At 41.7% G+C, this 22,439-nt stretch overlaps 1 protein-coding gene across 1 annotated transcript in view; it reads right to left on the minus strand.

The window, feature by feature from the left end:
* The window catches only part of ift43 (intraflagellar transport 43 homolog (Chlamydomonas)), a 128,818-nt gene extending 121,184 nt beyond the window's left edge, over window positions 1-7,634 (minus strand). The window contains exon 1 of the mRNA XM_072567968.1: window positions 7,569-7,634. Within this exon, the coding sequence (XP_072424069.1) occupies window positions 7,569-7,598 (30 nt within the window). The 5' untranslated portion in view covers window positions 7,599-7,634. The remainder of the gene's footprint in view (window positions 1-7,568) is intronic.
* Window positions 7,635-22,439: the final 14,805 nt, after the last annotated feature.

The following is a 22,439-nucleotide window of genomic DNA, read 5'->3' on the forward strand; positions in this document are numbered from 1 at the left end:
GTCTCTATCACATTCTCTGTATCATATTCTCTCTATCACATTCCCTCTCTCTCTCTAGATCACATTCCCTCTTTCTCTCTATCACATTCTCTCTCACTCTATATCACATTCTGTCTCTATCACATTCTCTCTCTCTCTCTCAATCACATTCTATTACGTTGTCTCTATCTCACACTCTATCATATTCCCTCTATCTTTAACACATTCTCTATCACATTCTCTCTCTCCTGCTCTATCACACACTCTCTCTATCACATTCCCTCTCTGTCTCTATCATTTTCCTTATCATATTCTCTCTCTCCCTCTATCACATTCCCTCCCTCTCTCTATCACATTTCCTCTCTCTCTATTACAATCTCTCTTTCTCTATCACATTCTATCTATTACATTCCCTCTCTATATATATCACATTCTCTCTATCACATTCTCTCTCTCTCCCTCTATCACATTCTCTCCCTCTCTGAATCACATTCACTCTCTGCCTCTGTCACATTCCCTTTCTCACTAGATCGAATTCTCTCTCTCCCACTCTATCATAATCTCTCTTTCTCTATCACATTCTCTCTCTCCTTCTATCTATCACATTCTCTCACTCCCTCTCTCAATCTCATTCCCTCTCTCTCTAGGTCACATTCTCTCTCTCTCTATCGCATTCTCTCTTTCTCTATCACCTCTCTCTATCATATTCTTTCTCTATCACACTCCCTCTTCTCTATGTCACATTCTGTCTCTCCCTCTATCATATTATCTCTCTCTATCACATTCGCTATCCCCCTCTTTCTATCACGTTCGAAATCATACAACACCAGGTTATAGTCCAATAGGTTTATTTGGAAGCACTAGCTTTTGGAGTGCTGCTCCTTCATCAGGTGGTTGTGCAGAATAAGATTGTAAGACACAGAATTTATAGCAAAAGTTTCCAGTGTGATGTAACTGAAATTATATATAGAAAAAGACCCGGATTGTTTGTTAAGTCTCTCATCTTTTAGAATGACCATGTTGGTTTCAGTTCTTTCACATGTAAATCGCAATTTTTTTTTAAAAGTTACATTCTCAAGTGAACTTTAACAATTGATGTCATGTCGGCCCTGATAAGGTATTGAAGGTGTTAGCTCCCTGTGAGGCTGTCTGTACCACAATGGTCAGACTGATTCTCATCTAAACAATGGATTTACAGAAGTTTTTGAGCAAAATAAAATGCAATACTGCAAGTACAAATTCACGCCACAAACTTGTGTGTGTGTGTGTATATATAGTCGAATGTCCCAGACTGCTGAAGTGTTCTCTGACTGGGAGGGAGCACTCCTGTCTATTGATTGTTGTGCAGTGCCCATTCATCCGTTGCTGTAGCCTCTGCCTGGTCTCACCAATGTATCATCCTTGCCTGCAGCATATGATATAGACAATGTTGGCCAAGTCACATGAGTACCTGCCACGTACAAGGTGGGAGGTGTCCCCACGCGTAATGGTATCCATGTCCACACTCTGACACGTCTTGCAGCGTCTACCGTGACAAGGTTATATGGTATTGTCCTGAAAGCGTGGCAGTTTGCTACAAACAATGATCTGTTTGAGGTATGGTTGTTGTTTAAAGGTGAGCAGTGGAGGTGTGGGGAAGGTCTTGGCGAGGTGCCCATCCTCATCAATAATGTGTTACAGGCCGCGAAGAACATGGCGTAGTTTGTCGGCTCCTGGGAAGTATTGGACAACGAAAGGTACACTGTCAGTTGCAGCACGTGTCTGTCTCCTGAGGAGGTCATTACGGTTCCTTGCTGTGGCACGTCAGAACTGGTGGTCGATGAGTTGAGCATCGTACCCCGTTCTTATGAGGGCATCCCTGAGTACTTCCAGGTGCCCGTCAAGTTCCTCCTCATCTGAACAGATCCTGTGTATGTGTAGGGCTTGTCCATAGGGGATAGCTGTTTTAATATGTTTCAGGTGGAAGCTGGAGAAGTGTAGCATTGTGAGGTTGTCTGTGGGTTTGTGGTAGAGTTTGGTGCTGAGATGCCTGTCCTTGATGGAGACACATGTGTCCAAGAATAGTAGAGAGTAGTCCATAGTGAGTTTGATGGTGGAATGAAACGTGATGATATCACTGTGTAGTTTAATCAGTGACACCTCGCCACGGGGTCCAGAGGAAGAAAATGTCATCAACGTACCTGGTTATAATGTTGGTTGGAGGTCCTGCGTAGAGAAGAAGTCTTCTTCAAACCTGTGTGTAAACATGTTGGCATATTGGTGTGCAAATTTGGTCCCCACGGCTGTTTCATGTGTCTGGATGAAGAACTGGTTGTCAAAGGTGAAGATGTTGTGATCGGGGATAAAGTGGACAGTGCTCAGAGATTGGTAGCTGTTGGTATTGAGTACTGAGGCTGTAGCTGCAATGCCATCATTGTGGGGGCTGTTAGTGTAGAGTGCTGAAACCTCCATTGTGACGAGGAATGTTCCTGGTTCGAATGGTGCATGGGTGCTGAGTTTCTGTAAGAACTCTGTAGTAGACATGGAGGAATTCATCAGAATGAATGAGACTCCGGGATTCTTTCAAGACCCCAGCAGTGATCCCAATAAGCCCACCGACGAACCAGAACAGTCATCATAGGGATTTGTAGAGGAGTGACCAAAAAAGGAGTAAACTTGGACCCCACCGGAGGGCCGCTGCCCAGGGCTTGACATGTATGCTCGAACCATCAGGAAATATGTAAATGCCAGGTTCATCAGCTGTACCCACATGTAGAGCAGAACATCACCCGTTCACAACGCAACACCATCCAGGCTCTCAAAATCAATCACAACATTGTCATCAAACCAGCAGAAAAAGGAGGAGCCATTGTTATTCAGAATAGAACAGACTACTACAGATTGGTGGGCGGCACGGTGGCTCAGTGGTTAGCACTGCTGCCTCACAGCGCCAGAGACCCGGGTTCAATTCCCGTCTCAGTCAACTGTCTGTGTGGAGTTTGCACATTCTCCCCCTGTCTGCGTGGGTTTCCTCCCACAGTCCAAAAATGTGCAGGTTAGGTGAATTGGCCATGCTAAATTGCCCGTAGTGTTAGGGGCAGGGGTAAATGTGGGGGAATGGGTCTGGGTGGGTTGCCCTTTAGTGGGTCAGTGTGGACTTGTTGGGCTGAAGGGCCTGTTTCCACACTGTAAGTAATCTAAACTATACAACTGAAATGTACTGACAACTGAACAACCAGGAACACTACAGGCAACTACCAGCCGACCCAACCAAACAACACGCCAGTGAACTAAACACATTGATCAGGACTTTGGACCCAGTTCTTCCGACCCAATCATCCGACGTACTTCTCGCGTAGGCGACTCCTCCTGCCTTCCGAAGAGATACAAAGCCAACACACCAGGATGTCCCATCGTATCAGGCAATAGGACTCTGTGTGAGAACCTCTCTGGCTATGTCAAAGATGTCTTGAAACCCCCAAGGAACCCCCAGCTTCTGTCACGACACTACAGATTTCTTACAGAAACTCAGCACCCAAAGACCAGTCGAACCAGGAACATTCCTCGTCACAATGGCTATTTCAGCATTCTAAACCAGCATCCCCCACAATGACAGCATCGTGACAGCAGCCACAGTACTCAACACCAACAACTGCCAATCTCCAAACACCATCCTACAACTCATCCACTTTATCCCCGATCACAACATCTTCACCTTTGACAACCAGTTCTTCATCCAGACACATGGATTAGCCATGGGGACCAAATTTTCACCCCAATATGCCTAGATTTTCATGCACAAGTTCGAACAAGACTTCTTCTATACGCAGGACCTCCAACCAACACTACACACCAGGTACACTGACAACATTTTCTTCCTCTGGACCCATGGCGAGGAGTCACTGATAAAACTATTCTTGGAGAGATACATCTCCATACAGCACCTCACTCCACCACAAACCCACAGACAACCTCACAATGCTACACTTCTCCAGCTTCCACCTGAAACATATTAAAACTGCCATCCCCTATGGACAAGCCCTACACATACACCAGATCTGCTCAGAGGAGGAGGAACATGACGAGCACCTGGAAGTACTCAGGGATGCCCTCATAAGAACGGGGTACGATGCTCAACTCATCGACCGCCAGTTCTGACGTGCCACAGTGAGGAACCATAATGACCTCCTCAGGAGACAGACACGTGCTGCAACTGACAGGGTACCCTTCGTTGTCCAATACTTCCCAGGAGCCGACAAACTACGCCATGTTCTTCGCGGCCTGTAACACATTATTGATGAGGATGAGCACCTCGCCAAGACCTTCCCCATACCTCCACTGCTCACCTTTAAACAACAACCATACCTCAAATAGATCATTGTTCATTGCAAACTGCCCAGCTTTCAGGACAATACCATACAACCTTGTCACGATAGGCACTGCAAGACGTGTCAGAGTGTCAACACAGATACCACCATTCTGTGTGGGGACACCTCCCACCATGTACGTGGCAGCCAACATTGTCTACCTCATAGCCACAGGCAAGGATGCCCTGAGGCATGGTACATTGATGAGACTGAACAGAGGCTACGGCAACGGGTGGATGGACATCGCACAACAATCAACAGACAGGACTGTTCCCTCCCAGTTGGGGAACACTTCAGCGGTCTAGGACATTTGACCTCGGACCTTCGGGTGACCGTCCTCCAAGGTGGACTTCGGGACAGGCAACAATGAAAAGTGGTCGAACAGAGGCTGATAGCCAAATTCAGTACCCATGGGGATGGCCTCAACCGTGACTTTGGGTTCATGTCACACTACAGGTGACCCCCATTGCACTACACACACACACGCCCTATCTCATACACTCACACATACAGTCCTATACACACCCTCTCACAGACCTAAAGCCCTTTACACTCACACACATACTCTCACAGACACTCATAATCCCCCTTCCCCCAAACACACACGCGGACATGCACTAATAAGTGTAGGGTGAAGTTATACTTGCAGAATTACATTTTATTTTGCTCAAAAACTTCATGAATCCATGTAAGATTCGATCAGTCCATTTTTTAGATGAGAATCAGTCTGACCATTGTGGTACAGACAGCCTCACAGGGAGCTAACACCTTCAATACATTATCAGGGCCGACATGACATCAATTGTTCGAGTTCACTTGAGAATGTAACTTCTACAAAAAAGTTTTGCGATTTACATGTGAAAGAACTGAAACCAACATGGTCATTCTAAAAGATGAGAGACTTAACAAACAATCCGGGTCTTTTTCAATATATAATTTCAGTTACATCACACTGGACGTTTTTGCTATAAATTCTGTGTCTTACAATCTTATTCTGCACAACTACCTGAAGGAGCAGCACTCAAAAAGCTAGTGCTTCCAAATAAACCTGTTGGACTATAACCTGGTGCTGTATGATTTCTAACTTTGTACATCCCAGTCCATGACCAGCGTCTCCAAATCATCTCTCCATCATATTCTCTCTCTATCACATTCTCTCTCTCTATCACAATCTCTCTTTCTCTCTCACATTCTCTCTCTTCCTCTCTCTTTCATATTTTCTCTCCCCCTCTATCACATCCTCTCTCCCTCTATCACATTCACTCTCTTCCTCTCTCTATCACATTCTCTGTGCCTCTGTCTATTACATTCTATCTCTCCCTCTCTCTATCACATTCACTCTATCACATTGTCTCGCTCTCTATCACATTCTCCCTTTCTCTAACATATTCGCTGTCTCCCTCTCACATTCTCCCTCTCTTTATCACATTCTCTCTTTCTCTAACACATTCTCTCTCTCCCTTTATCACATTCTCTCATTCTCTAAAACATTCTCTCTCTCCCTCTATCACATTCTCTCTTTCTCTAACATTTTCTTTCTCGATCACATTCTCTCCCTCTATCACATTCTCTCTCTCCTGCTCTCTATCACAGTCTCTCTCTCTCTATCACATTCTCACTCTCCCCCATCACATTCTCTTTCTCCCTCTCTCTATCACATTCTCTCCCTCTGTCTATCACATTTGCTCTCCCTCTATCACACTCTCTTTCTCCCTCTTTCTATCACATTCTCTCTATCATATTCTCTCTTTATCTCACATTTGCTCTCCTTCAATCACATTCTCTTCTCTATCACATTCGCTCTCCCTCCCTCTATCACATTTGCTCTCCCTCTATCACACTCACTTTCTCCCTCTTTCTATCACATTCTCTCTATCATATTCTCTCTCTCTATCCCACATTTGCTCTCCCTCAATCACATTCTCTTCTCTATCACATTCACTCTCCCTCTCTCTATCACATTCTCTCCTTTTCTCAACCACATTCTCTCTCACACATTTTCTCTCTCCCTTTCTCTATCACATTCTTCATCTCTCTACCAAATTCTCTCTCTCCCCCTCGCGATCACACCCTCTCTGTCTCTCTATCACATTCTCCCTCTCTCTATCACATTCTCTCTCTCCCTATCACCTTCTCTCCCTCTGTCACATTCTCTCTTTCTTTAACACATGCTCTCTCTCTATCATTCTCTCTCCCTCTCCCACTCTGTATCAAATTCTCTTTCTCTTTCCCTCTCTCCATCACATTCTCTCTCTCTCTCCCTCTCTCTATTGCATTCTCTCTATCACATTCTCTCCCTCTCTCTCCCTCTCTCTATCACATTCTCTCTCTCTCCCTCTCTCTATCACATTCTCTCTCTCTCCCTCTCTCTATCACATTCTCTCTCTCTCCCTCTCTCTATCACATTCTTTCTCTCTCTCTCGCTATCACTTTCTCTCTCTCCCTCTCTCTATCACATTCGCTGTCTCTATACATATTCTCTCTCACCCTCTCTCTACCACATTCTCTCTCTCTCCCTCTCGCTATCACATTTGCCCTCTCTATCTCATTTTTTCTATCACATGTTTTGTCTCTCTATCACATTCTCTCTCTCTATCACATTCTCTCTCCCCCTCTGTCACATTCTCTCTTTCTCTAACACATTCTCTCTCCCTCTCCCACTCTCTATCAAATTTTCTCTTGCCCTTTCCCTCTCTCTATCAAACTCTCTCTCTTCCTCTCTCTATCGCATTCTATCACATTCTCTCTCTCTCCCTCTCTCTATCACATTCTCAGTCTCTATACACATTCTCTCTCTCTCTTGCTATCACTTTCTCTCTCTCCCTCTCGCTATCACATTTGCCCTCTCTATCTCATTTCTCTATCACGTTTTGTCTCTCTATCACATTCTCCCTCTGTCACATTCTCTCTCTCCCTCTGTCACATTATTTTTGTCTCCGTTACATTCTCCCTCTCTCTATCACATATTCTCTCTCTCTCCCTTTTCTCTCACATTCTCTCTCTCTCTGCCACATTCTCTCTCTCTCTCTGCCACATTCTCTCTCTCTCTCTGCCACATTCTCTCTCTCTCTCTGTCACATTCTCTCTCTCTCTGTCACATTCTCTCTCTCTCTGCCACATTCTCTCTCTCTCTCTGTCACATTCTCTCTCCCTCTGTCACATTCTCTCTCTCTCTGCCACATTCTCTCTCTCTCTCTGCCACATTCTCTCTCTCTCTCTGCCACATTCTCTCTATCCTGTTACCCGCTGATTTTCCTCCAGAACATCCTCCATCTCTAGGCCCGGCGTCACTGCGCAGGCGCGACCGTCCCCCCGGCAACGGAGAGAGAGAGAGAGAGAATGTGAGAGAGAGAGAATGTAATAGAGAGAGAGTGAGAGAATGTGAGAGAGAATGTGTGTGAGATAGAGAGAATGTGAGAGAGAGAGAATGAGAATGTGTGAGAGAGAATGTGAGAGAGAGAGAATGTGAGAGAGAGAGAGAATGTGAGAGAGAGAGAATGTGAGAGAGAGAGAATGTGAGAGAGAGAGAGAATGTGAGAGAGAGAGAATGTGTGTGAGATAGAGAGAATGTGAGAGAGAGAGAATGTGAGAGAGAGAGAATGTGAGAGAGAGAGAGAATGTGAGAGAGAGAGAATGTGTGTGAGATAGAGAGAATGTGAGAGAGAGAGAATGTGTGTGAGATAGAGAGAATGTGAGAGAGAGAGAATGTGTGAGAGGGAGAATGTGAGAGAGAGAGAATGTGTGAGAGAGAGAGAGAGAATGTGTGAGAGAGAGAGAGAATGTGAGAGAGAGAGAATGTGAGAGAGAGAGAATGTGAGAGAGAGAGAATGTGTGTGAGAGAGAGAGAATGTGAGAGAGAGAATGTGAGAGAGAGAGAGAATGTGAGAGAGAGAGAATGTGAGAGAGAGAGAATGTTTGAGAGGGAGAATGTGAGAGAGAGAGAATGTTTGAGAGGGAAAATGTGAGAGAGAGAGAATGTGAGAGAGAGAGAATGTGAGAGAGAGAGAATGTTTGAGAGAGAGAGAATGTGAGGGAGAGAGAATGTGAGAGAGAGAGAATGTGAGAGAGAGAGAATGTGAGAGAGAGAGAATGTTTGAGAGAGAGAGAATGTGAGGGAGAGAGAATGTGAGAGAGAGAGAATGTGAGAGAGAGAGAATGTTTGAGAGGGAGAATGTGAGAGAGAGAGAATGTTTGAGAGGGAGAATGTGAGAGAGAGAGAATGTGAGAGAGAGAGAATGTTTGAGAGAGAGAGAATGTGAGGGAGAGAGAATGTAATAGAGAGAGAATGTGAGAGATAGAGAATGTGAGAGAGAGAATGTAATAGAGAGAGAGAATGTGAGAGAGAAAGAATAATAGAGAGAGAGAATGTGAGAGAGAGAGAATGTAATAGAGAGAGAGAGAATATAATAGAGAGAGAGAATGTAATAGAGAGAGAGACTGTGTGTGTGAGACAGACAATGTAATAGAGAGAGAGAATGTAATAGAGAGAGAGAATGTGTGTGAGAGAGAGAATGTGAGAGAGAGAGAGAAAGAGAATGTGTGTGTGAGAGAGAGAGAATGTGTGTGAGAGAGAGAAAGAGAATGTGTGTGTGAGAGAGAGAGAATGTAATAGAGAGAGAGAATGTGAGAGAGAAAGAGAATGTGTGTGTGAGAGAGAGAGAATGTGAGAGAGAGAGAGAAAGAGAATGTGTGTGTGAGAGAGAGAGAATGTAATAGAGAGAGAGAGAATGAGAGAGAGAGAGAGAATGTGTGAGGGAGAGAGAATGTGTGAGAGAGAGAGAGAGAAAGAGAATGTGTGTGTGAGAGAGAAAGAATGTGAGAGAGAGAGAGAATGTGAGAGAGAGAGAATGTGTGAGAGAGAGAGAATGTGTGAGAGAGAGAATGTGTGAGAGAGAGAGTGAGAGAGAGAGAATGTGAGAGGGAGAGAGAATGTGTGAGAGAGAGAGAATGTGAGAGAGAGAATGTAATAGAGAGAGAGAATGTGAGAGAGAAAGAATAATAGAGAGAGAATGTGAGAGAGAGAGAATGTAATAGAGAGAGAGAGAATGTGAGAGAGAGTGAGAAAGAGAATGTGTGTGAGTGAGAGAGAGAATGTAATAGAGAGAGAGAATGTGAGAGAGGGAATGTGTGAGAGAGAGAATGTAATAGAGAGAGAGAGAATGTGAGAGAGAGAGAAAGAGAATGTGTGTGAGTGAGAGAGAGAATGTAATAGAGAGAATGTGAGAGAGAGAATGTAAGAGAGAATGTGAGGGAGAGAGAATGTAATAGAGAATGTGAGAGAGAGAATGTGTGAGAGAGAGAATGTAATAGAGAGAGAGAGAATGTTATAAAGAGAGAATGTGAGAGAGAGAGAGAATGTAATCGAGAGAATGTGAGAGATAGAAAATGTGAGAGAGAGAATGTAATCGAGAGAGAGAATGTAATAGAGAGAGCGAATGTAATAGAGAGAGAGAATCTGTGAGAGAGAGAATATAATAGAGAGAGAGAATGTAATAGAGAGAGAGAATGTGTGTGTGAGAGAGAGAATGTAATAGAGAGAGAGAATATAATAGAGAGAGAGAATGTGAGAGAGAGAGAATGTGTGAGAGAGAGAATGTGAGAGAGAGAGAGAGAGAAAGAGAATGTGTGTGTGAGAGAGAGAGAATGTAATAGAGAGAGAGAATGTGAGAGAGAGAGAATGTGTTAGAGTGAGAGAATGTGAGAGAGAAAGAGAATGTGTGTGAGAGAGAGAGAATGTGAGAGAGAGAGAGAATGTAATAGAGAGAGAATGTGAGAGATAGAGAATGTGAGAGAGAGAATGTAATAGAGAGAGAGAATGTGAGAGAGAAAGAATAATAGAGAGAGAGAATGTAATAGAGAGAGAATGTGAGAGATAGAGAATGTGAGAGAGAGAATGTAATAGAGAGAGAGAATGTGAGAGAGAAAGAATAATAGAGAGAGAGAATGTGAGAGAGAGAGAATGTAATAGAGAGAGAGAGAATGTGAGAGAGAGAGAGAGAATGTAAGAGAGAATGTGAGGGAGAGTGAGAGAATGTAATAGAGAATGTGAGAGAGAGAATGTAATAGAGAGAGAATGTAATAGAGAGAGAGAATGTGTGAGAGAGAGAATGTAATAGAGAGAGAGAGAATGTGTGAGAGAGAGAATGTAATAGAGAGAGAGAGAATGTGAGAGAGAGAGAGAGAATGTAAGAGAGAATGTGAGGGAGAGAGAATGTAATAGAGAGAGAATGTGAGAGATAGAGAGAATGTAATAGAGAGAGAGAGAATGTGAGAGAGAAGGAATAATAGAGAGAGAGAATGTGAGAGAGAGAGAATGTAATAGAGAGAGCGAATGTAATAGAGAGAGAGAATCTGTGAGAGAGAGAATGTAATAGAGAGAGAGAATGTGTGTGTGAGACAGACAATGTAATAGAGAGAGAGAATGTGAGAGAGAGAATGTAATAGAGAGAGAGAATGTGAGAGAGAGAGAATGTGTGTGAGAGAGAGAATGTAATAGAGAGGGAGAGAATGTGAGAGAAAGAGAAAGAGTGAGAGAGAGAATGTAATAGAGAGAATGTGAGAGAGAGAGAATGTAAGAGAGAATGTGAGGGAGAGAGAATGTAATAGAGAGAGAATGTGAGAGATAGAGAATGTGAGAGAGAGAATGTAATAGAGAGAGTGAATGTGAGAGAGAAAGAATAATAGAGAGAGAATGTGAGAGAGAGAGAATGTAATAGAGAGAGAGAGAATATAATAGAGAGAGAGAATGTAATAGAGAGAGAGACTGTGTGTGTGAGACAGACAATGTAATAGAGAGAGAGAATGTGAGAGAGAGAATGTAATAGAGAGAGAGAATGTGAGCGAGAGAGAATGTGTGTGAGAGAGAGAATGTGAGAGAGAGAGAGAAAGAGAATGTGTGTGTGAGAGAGAGAGAATGTGAGCGAGAGAGAAAGAGAATGTGTGTGTGAGAGAGAGAGAATGTAATAGAGAGAGAGAATGTGAGAGAGAGAGAATGTGAGAGAGAAAGAGAATGTGTGTGTGAGAGAGAGAGAATGTAATAGAGAGAGAGAGAATGAGAGAGAGAGAGAGAATGTGTGAGAGAGAGAGAATGTGTGAGGGAGAGAGAATGTGAGAGAGAGAAAGAGAATGTGTGTGTGAGAGAGAGAGAATGTGAGAGAGAGAGAATGTGTGAGAGAGAGAGAATGTGTGAGAGAGAGAATGTGTGAGAGAGAGAGAGAGAGAGAGAATGTGAGAGGGAGAGAGAATGTGTGAGAGAGAGAGAATGTGAGAGAGAGAATGTAATAGAGAGAGAGAATGTGAGAGAGAAAGAATAATAGAGAGAGAATGTGAGAGAGAGAGAATGTAATAGAGAGAGAGAGAATGTGAGAGAGAGAGAGAAAGAGAATGTGTGTGAGTGAGAGAGAGAATGTAATAGAGAGAGAGAATGTGAGAGAGGGAATGTGTGAGAGAGAGAATGTAATAGAGAGAGAGAGAATGTGAGAGAGAGAGAAAGAGAATGTGTGTGAGTGAGAGAGAGAATGTAATAGAGAGAATGTGAGAGAGAGAATGTAAGAGAGACTGTGAGGGAGAGAGAATGTAATAGAGAATGTGAGAGAGAGAATGTGTGAGAGAGAGAATGTAATAGAGAGAGAGAGAATGTTATAAAGAGAGAATGTGAGAGAGAGAGAGAGAGAATGTAATCGAGAGAATGTGAGAGATAGAAAATGTGAGAGAGAGAATGTAATCGAGAGAGAGAATGTAATAGAGAGAGCGAATGTAATAGAGAGAGAGAATCTGTGAGAGAGAGAATATAATAGAGAGAGAGAATGTAATAGAGAGAGAGAATGTGTGTGTATGAGAGAGAATGTAATAGAGAGAGAGAATATAATAGAGAGAGAATGTGAGAGAGAGAGAATGTGTGAGAGAGAGAATGTGTGAGAGAGAGAATGTGAGAGGGAGAATGTAATAGAGAGAATGTGTGAGAGAGAGAATGTAATAGAGAGAGAGAATGTGTGTGTGAGAGAGAGAATGTAATAGAGAGAGATAATGTGAGAGAGATTGTAATAGAGAAAGAGACTGTGAGAGTGAGAGAATGTAATAGAGAGAGAGAATGTGTGAGAGAGAGAATGTAATAGAGATAGAATGTGAGAAAGAGAGAGAAAATGTGTGAGAGAGAGAATGTAATAGAGAGAGAATGTGAGAGAGAATGTAATAGAGAGAGATAATGTGAGAGAGAGTGTAATAGAGAAAGAGACCGTGAGAGAGAGAGAATGTGTGAGAGAGAGAGAATGTGTGAGAGAGAGAATGTAAGAGAGAATGTGAGGGAGAGAGAAAGAGAATGTGTGTGAGTGAGAGAGAGAATGTAATAGAGAGAATGTGAGGGAGAGAGAATGTAATAGAGAGAGAATGTGAGAAAGAGAGAGAAAATGTTTGAGAGAGAGAATGTGAGAGAGAATGTAATAGAGAGAGATAATGTGAGAGAGAATGTAATAGAGAAAGAGACCGTGAGAGTGAGAGAATGTAATAGAGAGAGAGAATGTGTGAGAGAGAGAGAATGTAATAGAGAGAGAGAGAATGTGAGAGAGAGAGAAAGAGAATGTGTGTGAGTGAGAGAGAGAATGTGAGAGAGAGAGAATGTGAGGGAGAGAGAATGTAATAGAGAGAGAATGTGAGATAGAGACTGTGTTAGAGAGAATGTAATAGAGAGAGAGAGAATATAATAGAGAGAGAGAATGTGTGTGTGAGACAATGTAATAGAGAGAGAGAATGTGAGAGAGAGAATGTAATAGAGAGAGAGAATGTGAGAGAGAAAGAGAATGTGTGTGTGAGAGAGAGAGAATGTAATAGAGAGAGAGAGAATGAGAGAGAGAGAGAGAATGTGTGAGAGAGAGAGAATGTGTGAGGGAGAGAGAATGTGAGAGAGAGAAAGAGAATGTGTGTGTGAGAGAGAGAGAATGTGAGAGAGAGAGAATGTGTGAGAGAGAGAGAATGTGTGAGAGAGAGAATGTGTGAGAGAGAGAGAGAGAGAGAGAATGTGAGAGGGAGAGAGAATGTGTGAGAGAGAGAGAATGTGAGAGAGAGAATGTAATAGAGAGAGAGAATGTGAGAGAGAAAGAATAATAGAGAGAGAATGTGAGAGAGAGAGAATGTAATAGAGAGAGAGAGAATGTGAGAGAGAGAGAGAAAGAGAATGTGTGTGAGTGAGAGAGAGAATGTAATAGAGAGAGAGAATGTGAGAGAGGGAATGTGTGAGAGAGAGAATGTAATAGAGAGAGAGAGAATGTGAGAGAGAGAGAAAGAGAATGTGTGTGAGTGAGAGAGAGAATGTAATAGAGAGAATGTGAGAGAGAGAATGTAAGAGAGACTGTGAGGGAGAGAGAATGTAATAGAGAATGTGAGAGAGAGAATGTGTGAGAGAGAGAATGTAATAGAGAGAGAGAGAATGTTATAAAGAGAGAATGTGAGAGAGAGAGAGAGAGAATGTAATCGAGAGAATGTGAGAGATAGAAAATGTGAGAGAGAGAATGTAATCGAGAGAGAGAATGTAATAGAGAGAGCGAATGTAATAGAGAGAGAGAATCTGTGAGAGAGAGAATATAATAGAGAGAGAGAATGTAATAGAGAGAGAGAATGTGTGTGTATGAGAGAGAATGTAATAGAGAGAGAGAATATAATAGAGAGAGAATGTGAGAGAGAGAGAATGTGTGAGAGAGAGAATGTGTGAGAGAGAGAATGTGAGAGGGAGAATGTAATAGAGAGAATGTGTGAGAGAGAGAATGTAATAGAGAGAGAGAATGTGTGTGTGAGAGAGAGAATGTAATAGAGAGAGATAATGTGAGAGAGATTGTAATAGAGAAAGAGACTGTGAGAGTGAGAGAATGTAATAGAGAGAGAGAATGTGTGAGAGAGAGAATGTAATAGAGATAGAATGTGAGAAAGAGAGAGAAAATGTGTGAGAGAGAGAATGTAATAGAGAGAGAATGTGAGAGAGAATGTAATAGAGAGAGATAATGTGAGAGAGAGTGTAATAGAGAAAGAGACCGTGAGAGAGAGAGAATGTGTGAGAGAGAGAGAATGTGTGAGAGAGAGAATGTAAGAGAGAATGTGAGGGAGAGAGAAAGAGAATGTGTGTGAGTGAGAGAGAGAATGTAATAGAGAGAATGTGAGGGAGAGAGAATGTAATAGAGAGAGAATGTGAGAAAGAGAGAGAAAATGTTTGAGAGAGAGAATGTGAGAGAGAATGTAATAGAGAGAGATAATGTGAGAGAGAATGTAATAGAGAAAGAGACCGTGAGAGTGAGAGAATGTAATAGAGAGAGAGAATGTGTGAGAGAGAGAGAATGTAATAGAGAGAGAGAGAATGTGAGAGAGAGAGAAAGAGAATGTGTGTGAGTGAGAGAGAGAATGTGAGAGAGAGAGAATGTGAGGGAGAGAGAATGTAATAGAGAGAGAATGTGAGATAGAGACTGTGTTAGAGAGAATGTAATAGAGAGAGAGAGAATATAATAGAGAGAGAGAATGTGTGTGTGAGACAATGTAATAGAGAGAGAGAATGTGAGAGAGAGAATGTAATAGAGAGAGAGAATGTGAGAGAGAGAGAATATAAGAGAGAATGTGAGGGAGAGAGAAAGAGAATGTGTGTGAGTGAGAGAGAGAATGTAATAGAGAGAATGTGAGGGAGAGACAATGTAATAGAGAGAGAATGTGCGAGATAGAGAATGTGAGAGAGAGAATGTAATAGAGAGAGAGAATGTGAGAGAGAAAGAATAATAGAGAGAGAGAATGTGAGAGAGAGCGAATGTAATAGAGAGAGCGAATGTAATAAAGAGAGCGAATGTAATAGAGAGAGAGAGAATGTGTGAGAGAGAGAGAGAGAATGTGTGAGAGAGAGAGAATGTGTGAGAGAGAGAGAATGTGTGAGAGAGAGAGAAAGAGAATGTGTGTGTGAGAGAGAGAGAATGTGAGAGAGAGAGAGAAAGAGAATGTGTGTGTGAGAGAGAGAATGTAATAGAGAGAGATAATGTGAGAGAGAATGTAATAGAGAAAGAGACTGTGAGAGTGAGAGAATGTAATAGAGAGAGAGAGAATGTGTGAGAGAGAGAATGTAATAGAGATAGAATGTGAGAAAGAGAGAGAAAATGTGTGAGAGAGAGAATGTAATAGAGAGAGAATGTGAGAGAGAATGTAATAGAGAGAGATAATGTGAGAGAGAATGTAATAGAGAAAGAGACCGTGAGAGAGAGAGAATGTGTGAGAGAGAGAATGTAATAGAGAGAGAGAGAATGTGAGAGAGAGAGAAAGAGAATGTGTGTGAGTGAGAGAGAGAATGTAATAGAGCGAATGTGAGAGAGAGAGAATGTGAGGGAGAGAGAATGTAATAGAGAGAATGTGAGAGATAGAGAATGTGAGAGAGAGAATGTAATAGAGAGAGAGAGAATGTGAGAGAGAAAGAATAATAGAGAGAGAGAATGTGAGAGAGAGAGAATGTAATAGAGAGAGAGAATGTAATAGAGAGAGAGAGAATGTGTGAGAGAGAGAGAGAATGTGTGAGAGAGAGAGAATGTGTGTGAGATAGAGAGAATGTGAGAGAGAGAGAATGAGAATGTGTGAGAGAGAATGTGAGAGAGAGAGAATGTGTGAGAGAGAGAGAGAATGTGAGAGAGAGAGAATGTGAGAGAGAGAGAATGTGAGAGAGAGAGAATGTGTGTGAGATAGAGAGAATGTGAGAGAGAGAGAATGTGAGAGAGAGAGAATGTGAGAGAGAGAGAGAATGTGAGAGAGAGAGAATGTGTGTGAGATAGAGAGAATGTGAGAGAGAGAGAATGTGTGTGAGATAGAGAGAATGTGAGAGAGAGAGAATGTGTGAGAGGGAGAATGTGAGAGAGAGAGAATGTGTGAGAGAGAGAGAGAGAATGTGTGAGAGAGAGAGAGAATGTGAGAGAGAGAGAATGTGAGAGAGAGAGAATGTGAGAGAGAGAGAATGTGTGTGAGAGAGAGAGAATGTGAGAGAGAGAATGTGAGAGAGAGAGAGAATGTGAGAGAGAGAGAATGTGAGAGAGAGAGAATGTTTGAGAGGGAGAATGTGAGAGAGAGAGAATGTTTGAGAGGGAAAATGTGAGAGAGAGAGAATGTGAGAGAGAGAGAATGTGAGAGAGAGAGAATGTTTGAGAGAGAGAGAATGTGAGGGAGAGAGAATGTGAGAGAGAGAGAATGTGAGAGAGAGAGAATGTGAGAGAGAGAGAATGTTTGAGAGAGAGAGAATGTGAGGGAGAGAGAATGTGAGAGAGAGAGAATGTGAGAGAGAGAGAATGTTTGAGAGGGAGAATGTGAGAGAGAGAGAATGTTTGAGAGGGAGAATGTGAGAGAGAGAGAATGTGAGAGAGAGAGAATGTTTGAGAGAGAGAGAATGTGAGGGAGAGAGAATGTAATAGAGAGAGAATGTGAGAGATAGAGAATGTGAGAGAGAGAATGTAATAGAGAGAGAGAATGTGAGAGAGAAAGAATAATAGAGAGAGAGAATGTGAGAGAGAGAGAATGTAATAGAGAGAGAGAGAATATAATAGAGAGAGAGAATGTAATAGAGAGAGAGACTGTGTGTGTGAGACAGACAATGTAATAGAGAGAGAGAATGTAATAGAGAGAGAGAATGTGTGTGAGAGAGAGAATGTGAGAGAGAGAGAGAAAGAGAATGTGTGTGTGAGAGAGAGAGAATGTGTGTGAGAGAGAGAAAGAGAATGTGTGTGTGAGAGAGAGAGAATGTAATAGAGAGAGAGAATGTGAGAGAGAAAGAGAATGTGTGTGTGAGAGAGAGAGAATGTGAGAGAGAGAGAGAAAGAGAATGTGTGTGTGAGAGAGAGAGAATGTAATAGAGAGAGAGAGAATGAGAGAGAGAGAGAGAATGTGTGAGGGAGAGAGAATGTGTGAGAGAGAGAGAGAGAAAGAGAATGTGTGTGTGAGAGAGAAAGAATGTGAGAGAGAGAGAGAATGTGAGAGAGAGAGAATGTGTGAGAGAGAGAGAATGTGTGAGAGAGAGAATGTGTGAGAGAGAGAGTGAGAGAGAGAGAATGTGAGAGGGAGAGAGAATGTGTGAGAGAGAGAGAATGTGAGAGAGAGAATGTAATAGAGAGAGAGAATGTGAGAGAGAAAGAATAATAGAGAGAGAATGTGAGAGAGAGAGAATGTAATAGAGAGAGAGAGAATGTGAGAGAGAGTGAGAAAGAGAATGTGTGTGAGTGAGAGAGAGAATGTAATAGAGAGAGAGAATGTGAGAGAGGGAATGTGTGAGAGAGAGAATGTAATAGAGAGAGAGAGAATGTGAGAGAGAGAGAAAGAGAATGTGTGTGAGTGAGAGAGAGAATGTAATAGAGAGAATGTGAGAGAGAGAATGTAAGAGAGAATGTGAGGGAGAGAGAATGTAATAGAGAATGTGAGAGAGAGAATGTGTGAGAGAGAGAATGTAATAGAGAGAGAGAGAATGTTATAAAGAGAGAATGTGAGAGAGAGAGAGAATGTAATCGAGAGAATGTGAGAGATAGAAAATGTGAGAGAGAGAATGTAATCGAGAGAGAGAATGTAATAGAGAGAGCGAATGTAATAGAGAGAGAGAATCTGTGAGAGAGAGAATATAATAGAGAGAGAGAATGTAATAGAGAGAGAGAATGTGTGTGTGAGAGAGAGAATGTAATAGAGAGAGAGAATATAATAGAGAGAGAGAATGTGAGAGAGAGAGAATGTGTGAGAGAGAGAATGTGAGAGAGAGAGAGAGAGAAAGAGAATGTGTGTGTGAGAGAGAGAGAATGTAATAGAGAGAGAGAATGTGAGAGAGAGAGAATGTGTTAGAGTGAGAGAATGTGAGAGAGAAAGAGAATGTGTGTGAGAGAGAGAGAATGTGAGAGAGAGAGAGAATGTAATAGAGAGAGAATGTGAGAGATAGAGAATGTGAGAGAGAGAATGTAATAGAGAGAGAGAATGTGAGAGAGAAAGAATAATAGAGAGAGAGAATGTAATAGAGAGAGAATGTGAGAGATAGAGAATGTGAGAGAGAGAATGTAATAGAGAGAGAGAATGTGAGAGAGAAAGAATAATAGAGAGAGAGAATGTGAGAGAGAGAGAATGTAATAGAGAGAGAGAGAATGTGAGAGAGAGAGAGAGAATGTAAGAGAGAATGTGAGGGAGAGTGAGAGAATGTAATAGAGAATGTGAGAGAGAGAATGTAATAGAGAGAGAATGTAATAGAGAGAGAGAATGTGTGAGAGAGAGAATGTAATAGAGAGAGAGAGAATGTGTGAGAGAGAGAATGTAATAGAGAGAGAGAGAATGTGAGAGAGAGAGAGAGAATGTAAGAGAGAATGTGAGGGAGAGAGAATGTAATAGAGAGAGAATGTGAGAGATAGAGAGAATGTAATAGAGAGAGAGAGAATGTGAGAGAGAAGGAATAATAGAGAGAGAGAATGTGAGAGAGAGAGAATGTAATAGAGAGAGCGAATGTAATAGAGAGAGAGAATCTGTGAGAGAGAGAATGTAATAGAGAGAGAGAATGTGTGTGTGAGACAGACAATGTAATAGAGAGAGAGAATGTGAGAGAGAGAATGTAATAGAGAGAGAGAATGTGAGAGAGAGAGAATGTGTGTGAGAGAGAGAATGTAATAGAGAGGGAGAGAATGTGAGAGAAAGAGAAAGAGTGAGAGAGAGAATGTAATAGAGAGAATGTGAGAGAGAGAGAATGTAAGAGAGAATGTGAGGGAGAGAGAATGTAATAGAGAGAGAATGTGAGAGATAGAGAATGTGAGAGAGAGAATGTAATAGAGAGAGTGAATGTGAGAGAGAAAGAATAATAGAGAGAGAATGTGAGAGAGAGAGAATGTAATAGAGAGAGAGAGAATATAATAGAGAGAGAGAATGTAATAGAGAGAGAGACTGTGTGTGTGAGACAGACAATGTAATAGAGAGAGAGAATGTGAGAGAGAGAATGTAATAGAGAGAGAGAATGTGAGCGAGAGAGAATGTGTGTGAGAGAGAGAATGTGAGAGAGAGAGAGAAAGAGAATGTGTGTGTGAGAGAGAGAGAATGTGAGCGAGAGAGAAAGAGAATGTGTGTGTGAGAGAGAGAGAATGTAATAGAGAGAGAGAATGTGAGAGAGAGAGAATGTGAGAGAGAAAGAGAATGTGTGTGTGAGAGAGAGAGAATGTAATAGAGAGAGAGAGAATGAGAGAGAGAGAGAGAATGTGTGAGAGAGAGAGAATGTGTGAGGGAGAGAGAATGTGAGAGAGAGAAAGAGAATGTGTGTGTGAGAGAGAGAGAATGTGAGAGAGAGAGAATGTGTGAGAGAGAGAGAATGTGTGAGAGAGAGAATGTGTGAGAGAGAGAGAGAGAGAGAGAATGTGAGAGGGAGAGAGAATGTGTGAGAGAGAGAGAATGTGAGAGAGAGAATGTAATAGAGAGAGAGAATGTGAGAGAGAAAGAATAATAGAGAGAGAATGTGAGAGAGAGAGAATGTAATAGAGAGAGAGAGAATGTGAGAGAGAGAGAGAAAGAGAATGTGTGTGAGTGAGAGAGAGAATGTAATAGAGAGAGAGAATGTGAGAGAGGGAATGTGTGAGAGAGAGAATGTAATAGAGAGAGAGAGAATGTGAGAGAGAGAGAAAGAGAATGTGTGTGAGTGAGAGAGAGAATGTAATAGAGAGAATGTGAGAGAGAGAATGTAAGAGAGACTGTGAGGGAGAGAGAATGTAATAGAGAATGTGAGAGAGAGAATGTGTGAGAGAGAGAATGTAATAGAGAGAGAGAGAATGTTATAAAGAGAGAATGTGAGAGAGAGAGAGAGAATGTAATCGAGAGAATGTGAGAGATAGAAAATGTGAGAGAGAGAATGTAATCGAGAGAGAGAATGTAATAGAGAGAGCGAATGTAATAGAGAGAGAGAATCTGTGAGAGAGAGAATATAATAGAGAGAGAGAATGTAATAGAGAGAGAGAATGTGTGTGTATGAGAGAGAATGTAATAGAGAGAGAGAATATAATAGAGAGAGAATGTGTGAGAGAGAGAATGTGTGAGAGAGAGAATGTGTGAGAGAGAGAATGTGAGAGGGAGAATGTAATAGAGAGAATGTGTGAGAGAGAGAATGTAATAGAGAGAGAGAATGTGTGTGTGAGAGAGAGAATGTAATAGAGAGAGATAATGTGAGAGAGATTGTAATAGAGAAAGAGACTGTGAGAGTGAGAGAATGTAATAGAGAGAGAGAATGTGTGAGAGAGAGAATGTAATAGAGATAGAATGTGAGAAAGAGAGAGAAAATGTGTGAGAGAGAGAATGTAATAGAGAGAGAATGTGAGAGAGAATGTAATAGAGAGAGATAATGTGAGAGAGAGTGTAATAGAGAAAGAGACCGTGAGAGAGAGAGAATGTGTGAGAGAGAGAGAATGTGTGAGAGAGAGAATGTAAGAGAGAATGTGAGGGAGAGAGAAAGAGAATGTGTGTGAGTGAGAGAGAGAATGTAATAGAGAGAATGTGAGGGAGAGAGAATGTAATAGAGAGAGAATGTGAGAAAGAGAGAGAAAATGTTTGAGAGAGAGAATGTGAGAGAGAATGTAATAGAGAGAGATAATGTGAGAGAGAATGTAATAGAGAAAGAGACCGTGAGAGTGAGAGAATGTAATAGAGAGAGAGAATGTGTGAGAGAGAGAGAATGTAATAGAGAGAGAGAGAATGTGAGAGAGAGAGAAAGAGAATGTGTGTGAGTGAGAGAGAGAATGTGAGAGAGAGAGAATGTGAGGGAGAGAGAATGTAATAGAGAGAGAATGTGAGATAGAGACTGTGTTAGAGAGAATGTAATAGAGAGAGAGAGAATATAATAGAGAGAGAGAATGTGTGTGTGAGACAATGTAATAGAGAGAGAGAATGTGAGAGAGAGAATGTAATAGAGAGAGAGAATGTGAGAGAGAAAGAGAATGTGTGTGTGAGAGAGAGAGAATGTAATAGAGAGAGAGAGAATGAGAGAGAGAGAGAGAATGTGTGAGAGAGAGAGAATGTGTGAGGGAGAGAGAATGTGAGAGAGAGAAAGAGAATGTGTGTGTGAGAGAGAGAGAATGTGAGAGAGAGAGAATGTGTGAGAGAGAGAGAATGTGTGAGAGAGAGAATGTGTGAGAGAGAGAGAGAGAGAGAGAATGTGAGAGGGAGAGAGAATGTGTGAGAGAGAGAGAATGTGAGAGAGAGAATGTAATAGAGAGAGAGAATGTGAGAGAGAAAGAATAATAGAGAGAGAATGTGAGAGAGAGAGAATGTAATAGAGAGAGAGAGAATGTGAGAGAGAGAGAGAAAGAGAATGTGTGTGAGTGAGAGAGAGAATGTAATAGAGAGAGAGAATGTGAGAGAGGGAATGTGTGAGAGAGAGAATGTAATAGAGAGAGAGAGAATGTGAGAGAGAGAGAAAGAGAATGTGTGTGAGTGAGAGAGAGAATGTAATAGAGAGAATGTGAGAGAGAGAATGTAAGAGAGACTGTGAGGGAGAGAGAATGTAATAGAGAATGTGAGAGAGAGAATGTGTGAGAGAGAGAATGTAATAGAGAGAGAGAGAATGTTATAAAGAGAGAATGTGAGAGAGAGAGAGAGAATGTAATCGAGAGAATGTGAGAGATAGAAAATGTGAGAGAGAGAATGTAATCGAGAGAGAGAATGTAATAGAGAGAGCGAATGTAATAGAGAGAGAGAATCTGTGAGAGAGAGAATATAATAGAGAGAGAGAATGTAATAGAGAGAGAGAATGTGTGTGTATGAGAGAGAATGTAATAGAGAGAGAGAATATAATAGAGAGAGAATGTGAGAGAGAGAGAATGTGTGAGAGAGAGAATGTGTGAGAGAGAGAATGTGAGAGGGAGAATGTAATAGAGAGAATGTGTGAGAGAGAGAATGTAATAGAGAGAGAGAATGTGTGTGTGAGAGAGAGAATGTAATAGAGAGAGATAATGTGAGAGAGATTGTAATAGAGAAAGAGACTGTGAGAGTGAGAGAATGTAATAGAGAGAGAGAATGTGTGAGAGAGAGAATGTAATAGAGATAGAATGTGAGAAAGAGAGAGAAAATGTGTGAGAGAGAGAATGTAATAGAGAGAGAATGTGAGAGAGAATGTAATAGAGAGAG

This window comes from Chiloscyllium punctatum, chromosome 4 (genome assembly GCF_047496795.1).
Source record: "Chiloscyllium punctatum isolate Juve2018m chromosome 4, sChiPun1.3, whole genome shotgun sequence".
Lineage (NCBI taxonomy): Eukaryota > Metazoa > Chordata > Chondrichthyes > Orectolobiformes > Hemiscylliidae > Chiloscyllium > Chiloscyllium punctatum.